An 18,757-nucleotide genomic window follows, 5' to 3' on the forward strand; every position below is an offset into this window, starting at 1 on the left:
TAACTACACAGCTGCATTCGCTTTTGGGGAAGTCATCGTGCTTACAGCATGGTGTGCGTACGCTTCCAGACGAATGTTATATTTAATACAGCTTTATGCGATAACAGTAACAAACCCAGAGGACACTTGGACAGCCTTCTCTTGTGTTGTCTTTTACCGGATGAAGATGCTCTAACCCTTAATCTCTTCTGTCCCTTATAGTACCAAACTGATTGTGATTTTAGTAGAAGATACGGTATTTTTTTAAAGAATAAAAAAATGCAGAATGACAGAGCTGCACTGAATCAGGAATCATTGCACTGAATCATTCAGCTACACTGCATCAGGAATGTTGCAATTAAATATATTGGGAAAAAAATTGGAAATTAGGAGTTTGTAGGTTCTGAAAAGGATGCCCTTTCATAGGGATACAGGAAATAGACCCTTAAAATGGAAAGATAAAGAGAGCTAATCAACTGCTTTTCCCATGCCATTACTCTGACCTTATCTGCTTATGGAAGTAAGGGAATTGTAATGCATGAACTTGCCTTGTTTGGATTTGTGTGTTTGTTTTGCGGAAGGAATGAAACGGAGGAGAGGGAACTGGGTAGGAACGCGTTCTGTACCCCTTTCTTGTTCTACCTGCTGTGAGCAGTGAGTTCCGCCTTGGCAGATTTCTCCTTCTCAAATACTTGACTGAGGGAGGACAGGCTTCCCTCTTTAGTTGGCCCTCCACACAAAATCCATTACTTTTCTTCTGTCCTGTAATTTTTTCCCCTTAGCGTTTTTTGCCACAATCTCTTATCTGTTGGTGACCTTTCACATTCTGTCCTCTTGACTGGTATGGATTTATTTATTGTATTGGCCATCTGGGCTATTATTTCAGTAGAGTTCTGAAAGAGAATGAGGCAAATTCGTATGCCTAGCCCACTACTTTGAGTCGGCATTCTTCTGCCTATAACTTTGAAGCATTTGTTGAAATGATATTTTAAATGTTAAAATTAAATGATCGTATTAAGGTATTTCTCACTCTAAACAAATTCAGGCTGACTTTGCCTGTAACGACACGTCCGCAAGTAATGTGCATTCAGCAGCAGCGGCAGCAAGAGGAAATCTAGAATAGTTCTTTATTTATAGGCTTTGATAAAAGCCCCCATGTGTTGCATTTATAAATAGCAACCCCTACCACTTGTGTGGAACGTTCTTTTCAGTGGAGGCATGATGCCAACGCAGACAAGTGAAGACCTGTGTCTTCGTCTTTTCTATGAAGAGGAGAATTACTTTGAAAATCCTGGCCCTTTACCAAAGTTAGATTTTTCTCCAGTAGATACAACTTCTCTTTAAACAGTCATAAACTATGTATTATTACATCACCAAGCAAAAGACTCTATATGCATTTGGTGAAGCCACAAGGATTTAAACCGGTAATCGAGAGCTTGATGCACAGGCAGAAGATTGCAGTCATGCGTCTGGTGAAGTGTACCGAATTCCGACTTTTTGTGTAATAATTCACAGTTGTTATGGAAGAACGATACCGTTTCTCCCCAGTGCCACTGGCCAATTGCACAGTGGTGAGATCTTGGATGTTCTTCATAAAGCTGTCTCCTTATATTTATTTTTTATGTTCATACTGACCTCAGCAAGCCACAGTTTGTATTTCGCCTGCTTTTTGTTTGGAATCTTTAGTGAATCTGTCTTTATTTATTTATTTATTTATTTATTTCAACGTTTATTTATTTTTGGGACAGAGAGAGACAGAGCATGAACGGGGGAGGGGCAGAGAGAGAGGGAGACACAGAATCGGAAACAGGCTCCAGGCTCTGAGCCATCAGCCCAGAGCCTGACGCGGGGCTCGAACTCACGGACCGCGAGATCGTGACCTGGCTGAAGCCGGACGCTTAACCGACTGCGCCACCCAGGCGCCCCTTGAATCTGTCTTTAAAAAATGGGGAAAAGAGATCAAGAGGAAGAAAACCTTGATATTCTGTATCCATAAAGAACATTCACGGTGACTGAGCATACATTTGGTTTTATTGGTTTGGGGAGAATACCAGTTTGAAACAACATCACACTAGATGCTTTACGGAGTCAACCGGCCTGGAAAAATGTCTTTTTTCTCAGGCATGCACCTCACTAAAGCCAAGGCTTTCTCAAGAAGCTTTCTCAAGGTGTTAGGAGCTGAACAGGAGATTTTCTCTACTTCTTAGAAGGCTCTTGGATTTCCAATGGATATATCTTTAAACGCTAATGTAAATTTCAGGCAGAAGATACACTTTTCTCTCCTCAGAACATTAATGTTGAAAAAAAAAACCCTCATTCATGGCTTGGCTTGTTTGGTAGCATGTGTATTTCTGTCACAGCAAAGAGATCAGTCTTTGTATCAATTCCAGTCCAATGGATACTGCTAATGTTTTTAATCAAGTGTCTTTAACAGAAAACATCAGCGGCAAATAATTAGACAAACTTTCCAATACAGGAGGAGGTGCCTTTTAGGACTTGTTGGGACTAAAGCAGTCAAAGTGATACTTCCACAAGCAGAACTCAACACATCATCTGCAAAGGCATTTTGAAGATTAACTTCAGGGAAGTTGGAAAGAAGAAAGAGAAGTTGGCACAGGCATGCATTGTCGCACCCCTGCTAAACAGGACTGCTGAAATAGTGCTTCTGTTTTAGTACCGTCACTGACGTAGTAGTCTAGGAATTATCTAATGACAGGAATTATAATAATAGTAGCCCCATTTTATAGACAAAGGAACAAATAGTTACAGAAATAACAAGTGTGATAACACCTGATTCGGGAAGCCCAGTAATATGTAAGACATAAACTAATGTTGAAATGACAGCAATTTGGACATTTTCATCACTGTACAAAATTAAGGAAAATTGTTGACAATGATTTTTCAATATTTACATACCTTGCTTCCAAATCTGTGGTGGCGGAAATGTTATGCTTTTTTCTTGATTTGATTTGCCTGCTCCACAATTAATTCTGGTCTACTTGGCTTGGAAAATAGATAACATCTTTCAATCTCTGATTATTGATGCAATTTGCAGCCTTTTAAATACGTTAAGAGAATAATCAGCAGCCTTTTTACTGTTGTTATTACAATGCGCTATGCTAGTTATAAATAGTCAAAGAAGCTTGTAGTCCAGCAAACACACACACATACACACACACACACACACACACACACACACGAATAAGTTGTCCAAATTATTTGGCTTCCCCCAAGGTTCAGCTGAAAGGTACTACAAGCTTTTTCTCCATTATGAAATTCTATTCCAATATCCCCTGAGATATGAAAATGGATTGGGGCTTGTGGGGATTTAGAATTACTCTGTGACTTCCGTCCATACACCCGTCCTAACCTGTTTACTATTTCTTCTCTAGTCATTGCTTCTTAGTTTGGTGAATTGGGTGGGGCAGAGGATGATGAGTATAAGGAACTAAAATAGTAAGGATCAGGAAAAAATTTCTATCTATTCAGATGTGCTTCAAATTTCCAAAACCATAAAAACATTTTGCTCCTTCTGACTCCCTGTTACCTTAATCCCTAATAGACAATTAAAATTAAGCTAAAAACATACATTGCTAGGAAAACATGGTCAGATGACCCTATTAAATTTTGAGATAGGAGCACTGGTCATGAAGTAGGACTCAAGGGAGGCTGGATGTAGCTAATTGTTAACACTTTCTACATAGTATTCAGTTATTTGTGCCCATTTCCTACAGTCTTCAGAAATAAATGGCATGAAGGGATGCCTGGGTGGCTCAGTTGGTTGAGTGACTGACTCTTGATTTCAGCTCAGGTCATGATCTCAGGGTCGTGGGATCAAGTCTTGCATTGGGCTCCACACTGAGCATGGACCCTGCTTGGGATTCTCTCTCTCTCTTTCTCTCTCTCTCTTTCTTTCTCTTTCTCCCCATCTCCCTCTACCTGTCGCTCTCACTCTTTCTCTCTAAAAGAAAGAAATGGCATGGAGCTTTCCTCTGTTTTGCAGATTATTGTTTTGTCTTCTTTTCATACACATGCCCTTGGTTGAATATGCTTTCAGTGGTGCTAGTGAGAATGGGAGCCCAGCTGTCATCTGCTAGCCCTAATCTCTCTCGTCACAGTGCAGGGAGGTGGTATGGACGGGCAGCGCTCTCAGGGAGCCCAGACCCGTGCTGTTCTGACCAGGTGAAAGGAGAGGTGGAAATCCTGTGGCATGGGCCTCCTCCATTGCCTCTATCCATTACCTCTGGTGATGGAACCTAACTGGGAAGAGGAAGCCAGGGTCAAAAGAGCCTGGGGACGAGCTGCTTCTGTGATCTTCGCGGGCTGTGGGCATGGATTTGAAAGGGAACAGGCAAATGGTTGGCTGAGCCACGGACCAAGCGGCACCCAATGGAACTGGAGTTTAGCTAAACCGCAGGATCCGGTCAATCATGGTTTGCTTGCGGCCCCCTGCAGTCATACATACACTACTGTGCCATTTGTTTTGATGAAAACATTCTCTATGTTGATTTCCTATGTGTTTAAAGACTTCCTCTTGTGGTTTTCTCTTTAGCACTTGTAATCTCTAACTAACACAAAAAATTAAAAGACAAAAAAAGAGCACGGATGAGAAAATACCAGTATAGCGGTAGAAACGTGCATGTAAGTCTTTAAAACGACGCTTGCATATTTGCCTTTCCTCGCTGAGATATTTTTGAAAATGTACTATGGAGTCACAATTAGACTGTTTGAAAAAGTCTCCTAAATCGTCCTTACTGTGCTGCGATTAAAAGTTACCCTTTGTTTTTCAGGTTTTTGCATAACAACAAATTATCGAAAATCCCGGCCGGGAGCTTTTCTCATCTGGATTCATTAAAGAGACTGTAAGTGAAAGGAAGCTTGCAAACACAGAAACCATATGATTTCCCCCCAAATAAATAAACCCCAAGCGATGATTCGCCTTTGTCTCCTTCTGCCGTGAAAGATCATTGCAATTCTAGTGCGGTCGAGAGAAAACGGTTTCGTTAACCGCCCAGCGATAGAGGACACAGATAGTCTACTGAGCTTTTCATGTATTCCCTTAGAAGTGACATTCAAAAGGAATATTGAAGACAGAACTTTCCTCGGTTCTCAGTAATTTCCTTGCTGGTCAAATCTAAAGGCTCCCAAGCCTTCTTTTTCCTTTCGCTTTTATTTCAAAAAGAGATGTGAGAAGTTCCAAAGAAAGTCTGACTCCTCTGGCCAGACTTCACAAGCTGGGCCTCCTTGCACCGATGGTTACAGGTAAAGTTCATTTCCTCCGACTCTAAACAATTCTGAGCGAACACCCCAATCCTGTCTTAGTCTCCAGCTGCCTCGCTTTTCCGTCTGCCTCTGTGAATCACCTGCCTTTACCCTGATCTGTCTCTGCACCGTGCTCTCTGGGTATACTTCTGCATCGTTGATGGATTTCTGGTTGTTATTTTTCCCCTGGGTGAGTTCCAGTTATCAGATAAAGATCAAATGTCCCGCTTCCAGGTGCCAGCTGGAGGGGACATGGGGGCAGACTCCCAGAGGTTTCTCTCTCAGCCTTCTTGGGGGCCACGTTGTTGCTGTTGTCTCTCTGGTGTGATGTGCCCAGGTCCAGGTTGACAGGCAAGGGAAGGTGAAGATTTAAGTAGGTATCGGAACACCGAGGGAGAGAAATGTGTGTTGTACTTGGTGCCTGGAAATCACACTTGGAATCGCTGTGTTTCAAGGATCACGAATCACCAGGAGGAACGTTCATCCAGCCCCGGTCCATTGTTTCGGGCGTTCGTGCTCTGTTTTCTGTCATGGCAGTTCTCAGCGCAGATGCCGCCTCCCCCGTCTTTTCCCCTCGGGCTGTGCTCTTTGTGTTCAAACCCACCAAAGCCTCGCTTGGTGATTCTCTTCACCTGCCAAAATCTTCCTTCTCAGAGCTGGTTGCACGGAGCCGTTTGGAAAAGTACGCGCGTGGATTCTCATTTGCTGTTGTAATAGACTTTGTCTTCTAGAGCAGTTTCAGGTGTGCAGAAAGTAGTGAGATTTGCCACGTACCCTCTGTGCCCACACACAGCCTCCGCCACTCTCATCCCCCACCAAAGTAGACTAGCTCTTAAAACCCACACGTCGGGATCACCCAAAGTCCGTAGCACATCTTAGGGCTCACCCTTGGTATTGCACATTGTATGGGGTCAGATGAATGTGTAACGACATATAGCACATGGAACGTCGTATGGAATATTTTCACTGCCCTAAAAGTCCTCTGTGCTCCTCTGTTCATCCCCTCATGCCCGCAGCCGGCTGCATAGTTTCATCTTTTCTCAGATGTCTTATGACTGAAATCTTACAGCATTCAGCCTTTTCAGATGAGGTTCTTTCATTTAGTAATAGGCACTTCAGATGCCTGCATGTCTTTTCATGGCTCAATAGAGAATTTCTTTTTAGTCTAGAATACTAGTCCATCATCTGGTTGTACCACAGTTTATTTCTGCCTTCACCTGCTGACGGACATGTGTTTGCTTTCAAGTTTTGGCCATTAGAAATAAAGCTGCTAGAAATATCCACGTGTAGGGTCTGAGTGGACATAAGCTGCACGTGCTTTGGATACATACAAAGGAGCGTGGGTCCTGGATCTTTAAATTTTTTTTTTTTTAACGTTTATTTATTTTTGAGACAGAGAGAGACAGAGTATGAACGGGGGAGGGGCAGAGAGAGGAAGACACAGAATCCGAAACAGGCCCCGGGCTCTGAGCTGTCAGCACAGAGCCCGACGCGGGGCTCGAACTCATGGACCGCGAGATCATGACCTGAGCCGAAGTCGGCTGCTTAACCGACTGAGCCACCCAGGCGCCCCGACGTGGGTCCTGGATCTTGTGGCAAAAGTATATCTGGTTTTTGAGAAATTGCCTGGCTGTCTTCCGAACTGGCTGTACCAATGTGGTCCCACCGGCAGTGAGAGGTCACCTGCATTCAGGGTTGTCAGGGTCCTGGATTTGGGCTATTCCGATTGATGTATAGTGGGATGTTGTTGTTTTCCACATTCTTGGTTTTGAGTCATATCTGGAAAGTGAAAAATACCAAGATATTTTGCAACAAGTCAATAGGATGCTTTATTCTGGTAGTGGGAGGAATATGTTTTTTACTTGCCTTCTTCCTTTTCTTGTTGGATTTGTTATACCATGTGTGGTTAGAGTCACTGTCTTTGTATATTTGCGGTTATAATTCCCATTAAATGTTTCTTTTCTACATAGATTTCTACCTGGGTATCATTCTTGACTTCTAAGACTCTCAGAAAGTCTTGAAATGCTAAATCCCTTGTTTTTCCCCCTAATCTCTTTGTGCTAGTCTTTCTTGTTAAATTTTAGTAGCAGCTTTTTTGTTCTAACCTCTCACATTTAATGAAACGCATTCACTCCATTGCTGGAACACACACAGGGAAGCAAATACTAATCAGGAAGCAGAGGGAGACCTTACTTTAGAGTGATGTGTCATTATGTATATTCTATGCATGCACTGTCTTTATTTCAAATGTTTTAAGCCACTTTTATTTATTTATTTAATATAATTTTTTGTCAAATTGGCTTCTATACAACACCCAGTGCTCATCCCCACAAGTGCCCTCCTCAATGCCCATCACCCATTTTCCCCTCCCCCACCCATCAACCCTCAGTTTGTTCTCTGTATTTAAGAGCCTCTTATAGTTTGCCTCCCTCCCTCTCTGGTTGAGACAATTTTTTCCCCTATCCTTTCCCCCGTGGTCTTCTGTTAAGTTTCTGAAGATCCACGTATGAGTGAAAACATATGATATCTGTCTTTCTGTGACTGACTTATTTCACTCAGCACAATAGCTTCCAGTTCCATCCACGTTGTATGTTGTGTTGATGTTGTGTTCATAGATGGATGGTTCACTGGTCACTTCTGGTCATGGTAAACTGACATACAGACGATTTGAGCCAACTCTTCCAGGGTTCATGAGATCTTGGTCAGGCTGAGATGGTGAGCCTTGGTACCTGTTATTCCAAATCCTTAAACCTGTGCCTATCCAGGCTGTAATTTATACGTGAAAATCAGAATACAGGAAAGTAACTGAAGGCTAGTAAATAAGCTATGTGTACCGTCAAATAGATTTCATCTTCAACAATGAAGTCTCTCAACAATTGAAAGAGTGTCACCGCATTGGTCGCTTCTGGGAGTCCGAGAAACCTGTGTGGCTCACATGTGCCCTATCAGCACTGGGAGCCATAGGGAACACCGGCTCGTGGTTTCCCCATCTGTACCATATCATTTCTAACTCATGATGACCACATTCCTTCCAAGAGTACTGAGAAAGTTAATGAAATTCTTTTTAAAAAGTGCTTTTGGATCTTTATGTGAAAGGGATTATGTAAGCGCAAGTGATATATTACTGTATTTTCAAATAGAAAGATTTGAATTTGAACTTACCCCGTGCTTTTTTATTCCCTTTCAAGTTGCCCATTGAGCAGTGAACAGACCCAAGTGGGTAATTATTTTACTGTTGTGATTCTTGACTGAATGCTATCAAAGAGAAGTTGTCTTTGATTTAGCACATCGGGTGTGATATTTGATGTAAGAGAAGCTTCAAAATAGAGAACGGTGAAATGGCAGTGACTTTAAGTGTATTACTAATAAGTATGGGCTAATAAAGATTAAGACAACCCACTTTTATTATTGATAAAATAGTGTTTTATCTAGTTTTATCTAGTGTTTTATTTTTCAAAATTTATGGCTTTAAATGATAGGCTATGTTTTAAGTAGTGCTTTCACAGTATAAATTTGGAAACACTCAGCTTGTAAAGCCTCCCCAAATGGATTTTTGTGCAAAAATATAGTACTATATGTTTTTTCACTACTATAAAAATTCTAGTACTATATGTTTTTTCAAATATAAAGGAGATTTTTTTAATGTTTATTTATTTTTGAGAGAAAGAGCATAAGCAGGGGAAGGGCAGAGAGAGAAAGAGACACAGAATCTGAAGCAGGCTCCAGGCTCTGAGCTGTCAGCACAGAGCCCGATGAGAGGCTCAAATTCACAAGCTGCGAGATCACCACCTGAGCTGAGGTCGGACATTCAAGCAACTGAGCCACCCAGGCACCCCTCAAATATAAAGGAGTTTTTTAAGTGGCGAGTGAAAAAAGAATAACCTATAGTTGTTTTATTCATGTCTTGTATCCCTGCTATGGATGAATATTTTAATTTAAGTCAGTGGTCATAAAAAGAAGAAATGAAATCTTATGCTCTAGTGTTGTTAAAACACACAGGCATGAGGATACATATGGGAAAGAGTGGATTGCTGATTAATGGAGGGTTGTTATGTAAGCAATGATGACATCAGGGAAATGGAACATTCAAGAATGGTGGGTCCCAAGGGAGTTGTTGATGTCCTGGCTTTGGTTCAACTCAGAAATCTCATGGTGATACTAAAGTGAGAATTTTCACCTTAATATTTAACAACAAACTGCTTTTGATAAAATTACCAGACATTAAACTCAAAACATAAATCAGAATGAACTTTGGGCTCCTTCATGTTGAAATAGATCAGTTTTTTAGCAAAGTAGCTGGTTCAGTAAATCAGTCAGTGACAAGGAACAGCCAAGGACACTGAACCCAATACCTTGCTGAACAAGTACTAGTCAAGTGTTACATCTTATACATCACTCTGGACAAGGCTGAAAGTATTCTCCGTTTCAGTTATGGCTTTATTTTCTCTGTTTAGTGTGAAATCTTGATGGAAGCATTCAGCAAATAAAATCCATACCATTCAGTAAACTTTTAATGAATGTGAGACTTTTTCCCCTTAATTTTAACTATTTAATGCTGCTAAATATAGCTAGTTTTCAGTGTAATACAGTTCGAGTACAATATAACAATCTTATGAACGAAGCATCTACAATACACTTCACGAAATTATCAGACAATAAATCTTTCTTAAATTTATTAAAAAATGTACAATTTTCTCGAATTATAAATTCCAAATCTAGAGAAGAACATGATTTTTTTTTTTTTTTACTTTTAGTTTACTCTTCCCAGTAACTTGCTACTAATACAGATTCCTAAGTTAAAATAGCTAGGTGATTTTTAATTTTATATGCAAATTGATCCTTTAAATTCCTTTGTTTCCCAAATGATTTTAAAGGACATTTTATACAATTATTAAAAAATATAGCATTTTTAAATTCTTAAAAATCACATAAAGCATTACTTATGACAATAAAATTTGGACAGCATAACATCCCCATCATAAATATATTCATATTATCATTTCATCCCTTGAGTTCCCTTGTGCAGAGTGTGACCTCATTACCGCTAGAGACAGGCTTGTGGATTTCATTGAACTAATGCTGCCCTTTCACCCTTTGGATGGATGAAAGAGATAATTTATCACTTTGTGTGCCCTTTTGCTACACATCTTTTGGCAAGAATGGAGGGACACACCATCAATCGCTTTGGTTATCTATCAATTTCATGAGGAAAAAAAAAAACCGTGCTGGAAGGGATTTGGAAAACGTAGTAAAACTTAGCGAAAGTGAACAACTTGTGGGCCTAGGTTAGGAAACACCACAAAAAAAAAATGTGAAGGGCCTACCCATCCGGTCTGCCAGAGACACTCCCAGATGTGGACCTTTGTAAGATGGCATCATCTCCAGTGATAGCCAGGCCTTTTAACGCACACACACACAAAGAAATTTTAAGAAGTCCTGCCTCTGTCCTTTGGGAAAATTGAAGACACAAGAGAACACAGGCCTATCCATACTGATGTCAAGGTGGTTTGCAAGAGAAAAGAGCCAGTCATCTGAGGCAGCTGCCCAAATCAGACACAGCACGTTTATAGGCCTCCTTTGGGTAATAAAGCCTCTACTCTTTCTTGTAAGTAACCTCTGTGAAAAAGTTAAAAAAAAAAAAGTATACTACCAAGTATAAATTCTCTGTTCTTAACATTTAAAAGATCTGCAACATTTCACCATGTATAGTTTCAACTCTGAGCCTTCTCTAAGACAAGTAAGCATTCATTTGATCCTGTAGTTATTAAGGTAAACTTACAGGTAAGCGTGTGTTGTAGTCTGTTGATAGGTACCGACGAATCCTGGAGTCAAAAATGTGACTAAGGAGGTAAATTGGAGGCAGTTAAAGATTTTAATTCAGAAGACGCAAACAACATTAATAGTCACTCAACAGTTGTAATTCTTGCCTGCATGCCTAGGCGTCTGGATTCCAATGCCCTAGTTTGTGACTGTGACTTAATGTGGCTGGGGGAACTTATGCAAGGCTATGCCCGAAATGGCCAAACTCAGGCTGCTGCTACATGTCAATATCCCAGAAGGCTCCAGGGACGCTCCATTGCTTCCGTAACCGTGGAGGAGTTCAACTGTGGTACGTAATTTTCTCTGTGCGTGCAAAACGGAGTTGTCTTTTGTTTGCCTTTTCTATAAAGGTTGGTTAATACAATGTTGCATTTAAAAGAGCATAATATCAAAAGATGCTATTAAGAGGTTTAGTTAAAAGTATGTGAGTTCGAGCCCCGCGTTGGCTCTGTGCTGACAGCTCAGAGCCTGGAGCCTGTTTCCGATTCTGTGTCTCCCTCTCTCTCTGACCCTCCCCCGTTCATGCTCTGTCTCTCTCTGTCTCAAAAATAAATAAAAAAAGTTAAAAAAAAAAAAAAATTTAAAAGTATGGTCAATTTCTGTTTCATTATCTGCATTTTCGCTTAAGGGAAGTTTTATCATCATAAACAGAGCTGGGAAAGTCCTGGAGGATCATTTAATCCAACTTTCAAATTTCCTCAAATATTGAGGAAAACTGTTTTTCAACAAGGTCACAGGACACTGTGACCGGCATTAAAGTTTCCACTTATTCCTCAGCCTCACTTAGTGCTAGTGATTAATAATTGAGGTTTTTCAGGGGTGCCTGAGTGGCTCAGTTGGTTGAGCACCGACTTCAGCTCAGGTCATGATCTCACGGTTTGTGAGTTCGAGCCCCGCCTCGGGCTCCGTGCTGACAGCTTGGAGCCTAGAGCCTGCTTTGGATTCTCTGTCTCTTTCTGCCCCTCCCCCACCTGTGCTCTGTCTCTCTCAAAAATAAGTAAATGTAAAACTTTCTAAAAACCAAAAAAATAAATAAATAATTGCGGTTTTTCAACTTTAGGTCAAATAGTTATTAGTATTCACAATATTAATGCAAACTTTGGATTTGATAAACATAGCTCATATTCTGGCAGCTTTGATAAGGCTATCAGCCTTTACTTGAAGACCCAAGTACAGCTTCTTAGACTATTATTTGGTTCTCACCTCAAGCTTTTACTATAAGTAAGATAATACCTACCTATGTATCTATCTAATCTATATTTATATATAGCTTTAAATATGAATAGCTGAATGTACATACATACGTGTGCATGTGTGTGATAATTGGACTCCTTGGAGATTTAGTCACGTGAGAGCTTACAGCAGACATTTTCTTTCTAAAGTCCCATTCGCCGGAGGCCAAGTTTTTTTAACTTCTCCAGCAGGTTATTTGGAAAATTATATCAATATGACTCAATTCCATCCAGATTGAGAAGAAATGTAACTTGGTCTTTCTTTCCAAATAAATCGCAAATTGGTCCACACTTTCCATCTTTACTACCAAGTTCAAGTTTGTGTTGTGGTCCAGTTTGCCTGGGATACAGTACATGTTAACGGTGTCCTGGCCTTCATTTTCCTCCCTCTCCAATCTATTATATTTGGGGAGATCTTTTTTTTTTTTTTTTTCCAACGTTTATTTATTTTTGGGACAGAGAGAGACAGAGCATGAACGGGGAAGGGGCAGAGAGAGAGGGAGACACAGAATCGGAAACAGGCTCCAGGCTCTGAGCCATCAGCCCAGAGCCCGACGCGGGGCTCGAACTCACGGACCGCGAGATCGTGACCTGGCTGAAGTCGGACGCTTAACCGACCGCGCCACCCAGGCGCCCCTGGGGAGATCTTTTAAAATACCTATCTGATTATATAGTCCTTTTTGCTCTCTTTTATAGCTGCCCACACCTGAAAATGAAACATGAAATGCTGAACAAGGCCACACTTCCTGTATGTTGTATCCTCTGGCTCCTCTCTGTATGCTTGATCCAGTCTTCCTGTCCGTTTGCTCAGTGAGGTTTACCGGTCACGATGGTCTTGAAGTTCCTAAAAGTTCTTAAGCTTTTTTCCAATTCAAGGGCTGTCTGCATGCTTTTTACTCCGTCTACAGTATTCGTCTTGCACGTCTCCTTATAATAGCCCTCTTCTTAAATATGAATTACTTAGAAAGGCTTTATTTAATCTCGCTTTCTACCCACCTTCTCCCTATCACACACACACTGAGTCAAGTCCCTTTTTATAATCTATCTATCAAATCACCATTTACTTTTCTTAGCACTTATCACAATATATTATTATACATTTTTGTGTTTGTTTAATTTCAGTTGTTTCAGTGAAATGATAAACCTATGATTACAGAAATTTTGTTTTGATCACTGTTTCATTACTGGTCTTAGCATTGGGCCTGACAGACTGTAATGTTGAATTTTTTTTTTCATAAATATATAGACGAATCAAACTACTTTTCCAAAAAGGGTAAGGCCAAGTGTTGATCATATGGACTTTTGATGAAGTGGTTAAGATTGGGACCTGTATAACATTCTTCAGACATATTAGATCTGGTTATTTGTTAAGGACTGACAATCTCAAATCATGTACTTATGAAAAGAAGAGTTTTATCATTTAGAAAGGTTTAGAAAAATTTGTTAAGTTTGCCATAGAAAAGTGAAATTCCCTGTCTAACATTTTTCTCTCATAATTTAACTTCAATAATCTTATTTGATTCATTAAAAATCAATCTACTTTCTTATTAAAATAATTTAAATGTTTCCGTGTTTTACCTCTAATTATTACTTGAGAAGGGAAACATTCATTTATATTAATAAGGAATTTTGCTCAGCCAGGTTTGAGGTCTAGACATACAAATTCTTATAAATTGTATAAAGTGGACGTTAGATGGCTAATTGTCTAGGAAGGCTGCCTACAAATTTCAAGCTCAATTGAAGTACTTGGCTTGAAATATCGACCCATAAAATCAAACTTCTTCCATAAATATGGTTGTATTGAACTACTAGAAATAAAAGCACAGGGAAATTTATTTCATTTACTTCATTAGAGATTCCTTTATGCACTGAATCTTTCAAATTTCTGAAGTTTTGTTAAATATATGTCTAATGTCTAAACTGGCATATTACTGGGTAACTGCAAGACAATCTGTAAAACTTTAATGTAGACGGATATTAAATATTCTCAGTCTTAGGATACTATAATTTTGTGTCTTTAAAAATACACCAATAATTCTTTTGTCACAGAGAGTCCCCGAATTACTTTTGAGCCCCAGGATGTGGAGGTAACATCGGGGAATACTGTCTACTTCACTTGCCGAGCGGAAGGAAACCCCAAACCGAAGATTACTTGGATACACAACAAGTAAATATTAAGCGTGGATGTGTGTTGTATTCTCTTTCCAATTTCATTAACCCATTTATCTTGTTTCAACTAGTTTATCTAGAGATAAAATTTCCCAAATTATCAGAATTTCTTAGAGACAAAAATGTCTTTTAGCATTCATCTTTTGACTTGTCCAAATTATCTGGAGGCTTTTTAAAATTTATATTTCTAGACATTAATGATTGTGAAATTGACTAAAGGGATTTTGTATTGTTTCTAGAAGGAAGTAGTGGGATAATAATAAACTAGCGTGTTTTAAAATAACATAATTAGATGTAACCTCATCTTAATTATTTTAGTTGCAAACTGACATTTTACATTTGGTGTTGCAAATTTCACACAATAAATCGGTATAACGTGATGTAAGTGAATTGGCAATAAAGGATATACAAGACTATTTAAAATACTAGTTATTTCTTTTATTCTCATTGCACTATTTGATAAAACGTGGTATGTATCAATCTAAAAGTCTGAATATAAAATTAAATAGCAGTAACAAACTTAAAAAATTAAAATAAACGTCTAAAGAACGAGTGGGAAAGTGATATGAAATAGATACATAGAATGAACTACATGTTTGATACAATTCAGTCACAGGACTTGGATAATTATATTTTCATTAATTACATTATTGGTACCTAGCATGCCTCGCACGTGTCCTTCCCAGGCTTGCACAAAATCTCATTGTTTTCTGTCGTGTGTATAATCAACACTATATTTTTATGCTTTTCCTCACAAAATATTCTGATATTAAAATAGTTTGTGTCTTTTCTGTATATAATTTGAATTTGTAATTTTAGTAAGAAACCCAGACATGTTTGTAAAATGTGTTTTTAATTCTTGCAGAAAACTAATAAGTGTAGGTTAAAAATAGCTTGGAAAGAAGGCAATTATGCACACTATTAAATTTGGAATCTGGCCCAGGAGAAAGACTTCAACTGACAGAAGACTTCAATTTATTTCCATCTGGAGATTGTTCAAGGGTACTTGAGAAATAGAAATTGCTGCTTGTCATGTCTTCAGACTGCTTGCTCTGCCTTCTTACAGTTTAAATTCAGTCATTATGTTTTCAAGGTTATAAAGGCACTGAAATAGTATTTAGAAAGGGACAAGTGAGATCCTGTTGCCTGATGGAATGTGTGGCATAAGGGTTTTAAATATGGCGACTAAAGAAACTAAGATGCATTTAAAAGGAAACAGAGAAATGGAAAAAGAAGGAATAAAATGAAGGAAAGGTAAAGTGTAGGCAGAAATTTCTGTTACTGTATTAACCATTTTGCATAGAAAAAAAGTAGAGGTGAAAGGGAAGAGCTGATACCAAGCAATATTTAACATCACCAAATCTTAACTCACCCGTTATTTGTCGCTGAGTATTGTTTTAAATAGAAAGATAACGTATAGACTGAAAGTGCATGAAACTTAAAGTCTAGTAGAGCAGATAATTTGAAGCAAACATCTGTTTAACATAAACCAAGCTAAGAAAAAAAAAACACAGCCAATTCATTAGAAGCTACCTAGGTGTCCCTTCCTTAACACTCTCTTTTTTCCTCCCCCTAGAGTCCTCTATCCTGACTTTAGGGTCCATAGAGCAGTGTGTTAAGAACTGATTAGACACGAGCAAAGGTAGAATTAGAGAATTAGAAGGTACGTTTGTTGGAGTAAATTAGCTTTCCGGATGGTTAAGAAACACAGAGACTATAATTCAAAGGCCCAGGACATATCCAGTAGGAGTTCCAGAAAGATAGGTTAGAAATAATGAGCTGGAGTCAATGTTTAGAGAAGTAATAATGAGGACTCTTTCATAAATGAAAAAAATCATGAGACTTCAGAATAAGAACTGTACTGATTCCCACCCAGGGCTTAAAAAAGAAATCTATACCTGGCGCGTTATGATCAGAAAGTTGAAAGAGATAAAACCTTTCATTCCAAGATAATTTTCAGATTACCTTCAAATGCATAGCGATTACACTGACAGTTAACTGTATGTGGCTAGAAGGCAATCACATATATTGAAATGGTTGAAGAAGAGAAAATCTAGTTTCCTTCTGTTTTATATTCAGCTAAATTATCTGACAAGTAAAATGAAGACATTTGCAAAGAGTTGAGCCTTACTTGGGGATATTTGCTAAAAGTAATACAAGTTAGAGAGATGTGGTATGCAAGAAGTAAAAGTAAAAAGCAATGTATTTTTTTTCATTTTTTTTTAATGTTCATTTATTTTTGAGAGACAGAGAGACAGCATGAGCGGGAGAGGGCAGACAGAGAGGGAGACCCAGAATCTGAAGCAGGCTCCAGGCTCTGAGCCGTGGGCACAGAGCCCAATGCGGGGCTCAAACTCAGGATCCGTGAGATCATGAGCTGAGCCGAAGTCGGACGCTCAACCGACTGAGCCACGCAGGCGCCCCAAAAGCAATGTATTTTTAAACATGTTGATAAATATGAATAAATTGAGATTGTTAAAGTATTGGCCAACTTTAAAGTAAGAGAGAAGTAAAATGTTAGATGATACGAATAAAAATATTGTAAGGAGAGAGGACATAATTAAATCATTTCCATGTCTCATTTTTGAGGTGTAGAATGATATTAACTTTGGATTTAGAGAAGTCAGGTAGACCTGGTAAAAATTATGGTAAAATACTAAGAAACATGAAGAAATACAACTATTCATACTTAGAGAAAGGAAAGAGTGATTAAAGAAAACTGGACCGGTCAACAAAAGGCAGGGCGAGATAGAATTAAGACAAAGGCAAGGCAGAGGACAGAGAAAATGAACAAAATATCTCATTAGAAATAAGTTTAAATACATTAGTAAAAACAATACATGTACAGATTAAATAGCCTTTTGAAAGACATTGTAAGATTGGATGGAAAAATTCAGCTGTGTGCTATTTATGTTTATCTAAAACACGATACTGGGAGGTGTTATATGGGTGAACATATAACGGCAATGTTGTGTTAATCAAAATAAAGGTGCTATATCAATATTAATATCAACCAAAATAAATTTCAAGAAAAAAAGATAATTGCATATGATTAGTAATTGCATATCATTAGATCACAGTGATAAGAGCAGCAATTCACTTGGATATAAGAACCATTTTTGATGTAAGTTTGGGAGATTCTTTAGGCTTCTCAGGAGGAGAGTAAAGTGATTACCAGGACCTAGAAATAACAATCAAAATAATGTTTTGATAAATGATTGATTGAATTCAAAGAGGAGGGAAACCGTTCCAGCTGGAAGAAGGAGTAAAGGCACAGGGTAGAACTTGCTGATAGGATTCAGGAAAGAGGGTGCATCATATTTGTTGGGATGAAGGTTTTGCTTATGAAAGTAATAGAAAAATATGAAAAGTAACTGGAAGGCTGATGACTTTGGCTTTTCCTTTACAATCTTGGAGTGCCACTGGAAGTTGTTGAGCGAGATAGTCACGTGACTAAAGAGGTTTCTAAACCAGCCATGCTTTTGAAGATAATTTAAACTTGTGGGCATGCATGGTAACTTACTTATCTTTCTATTTCTGGTACCTAGCCACAGAGCCTAGTTCTTAGAAAGCACTTTGTAAATGCTTATTGCAATGAATTGTCTTTAATAAATCAAACCTGTTTGTCGGCACATTTGCAAGGAAAACAAAAATCTAAGAACATTCTACTTGTGCTCACCTTTGTGTTTTTACATATGATTGCTACTTGGTTTGCACCAAGTTGACAATGTGATATGTATATTGAGACACGAAGACCTGCTTTGAATTTTTGAAGGAACAGCATGATTCGTGAGCAAACAATTTTTATCAGCAAACAGAGAAATAACCAGGGAAAGGGATTGGTGCGTTGTAAATGCATGGGTTTGATGTGCTGGGTTTAATTTTTTTGGTTTTATACCATTTGGTTTTTGTGGGTTTAATTTTTTTGGTTTTATACCATTTTAAAGAGTAAAAATTGCTGAATTCTGTTGCACTGTCTAGCCAGAAGACAGATACCATATACACACTTGGTAACTTTTGATATTTTGGGATTCAGTTTTAGAACGAGTTTTTCTTGCTACATTTGCTTTATTTCTCTGTGTGTAATGTGGGTGTACAACTATCTTTCCCCTCCTCTTCCTCCTCCATTTCCTTTTGTCCCAATTCTCCGTCACATAGAGGCTGAGGCAGACGCTATGTTGTTACCAGCCTGTCATTTTACGAGACTCTACCTCCATGAAGGAGGAGACTATGTCTGTCATATCATTCCAAGGATCTGGGAAGGGTTAAATTATAGTTTCTTATAAAAGGATACA

At 38.8% G+C, this 18,757-nt stretch overlaps 1 protein-coding gene across 8 annotated transcripts in view; it reads left to right on the top strand.

Moving 5' to 3' along the window:
* Positions 1–18,757, top strand: part of PXDNL (peroxidasin like) — a 453,359-nt gene that overhangs the window by 288,736 nt on the left and 145,866 nt on the right. For all 8 annotated transcript variants that reach the window (XM_045455357.1, XM_045455358.1, XM_045455359.1 and 5 more), the window contains 3 exons: positions 4,770–4,841; positions 11,181–11,350; positions 14,343–14,460. In XM_045455357.1, coding sequence (XP_045311313.1) covers positions 4,770–4,841; positions 11,181–11,350; positions 14,343–14,460 — 360 coding nt within the window. The remainder of the gene's footprint in view (positions 1–4,769; positions 4,842–11,180; positions 11,351–14,342; positions 14,461–18,757) is intronic.

Source organism: Leopardus geoffroyi, chromosome C3, assembly GCF_018350155.1.
Source record: "Leopardus geoffroyi isolate Oge1 chromosome C3, O.geoffroyi_Oge1_pat1.0, whole genome shotgun sequence".
In the NCBI taxonomy this organism is placed as follows: domain Eukaryota; kingdom Metazoa; phylum Chordata; class Mammalia; order Carnivora; family Felidae; genus Leopardus; species Leopardus geoffroyi.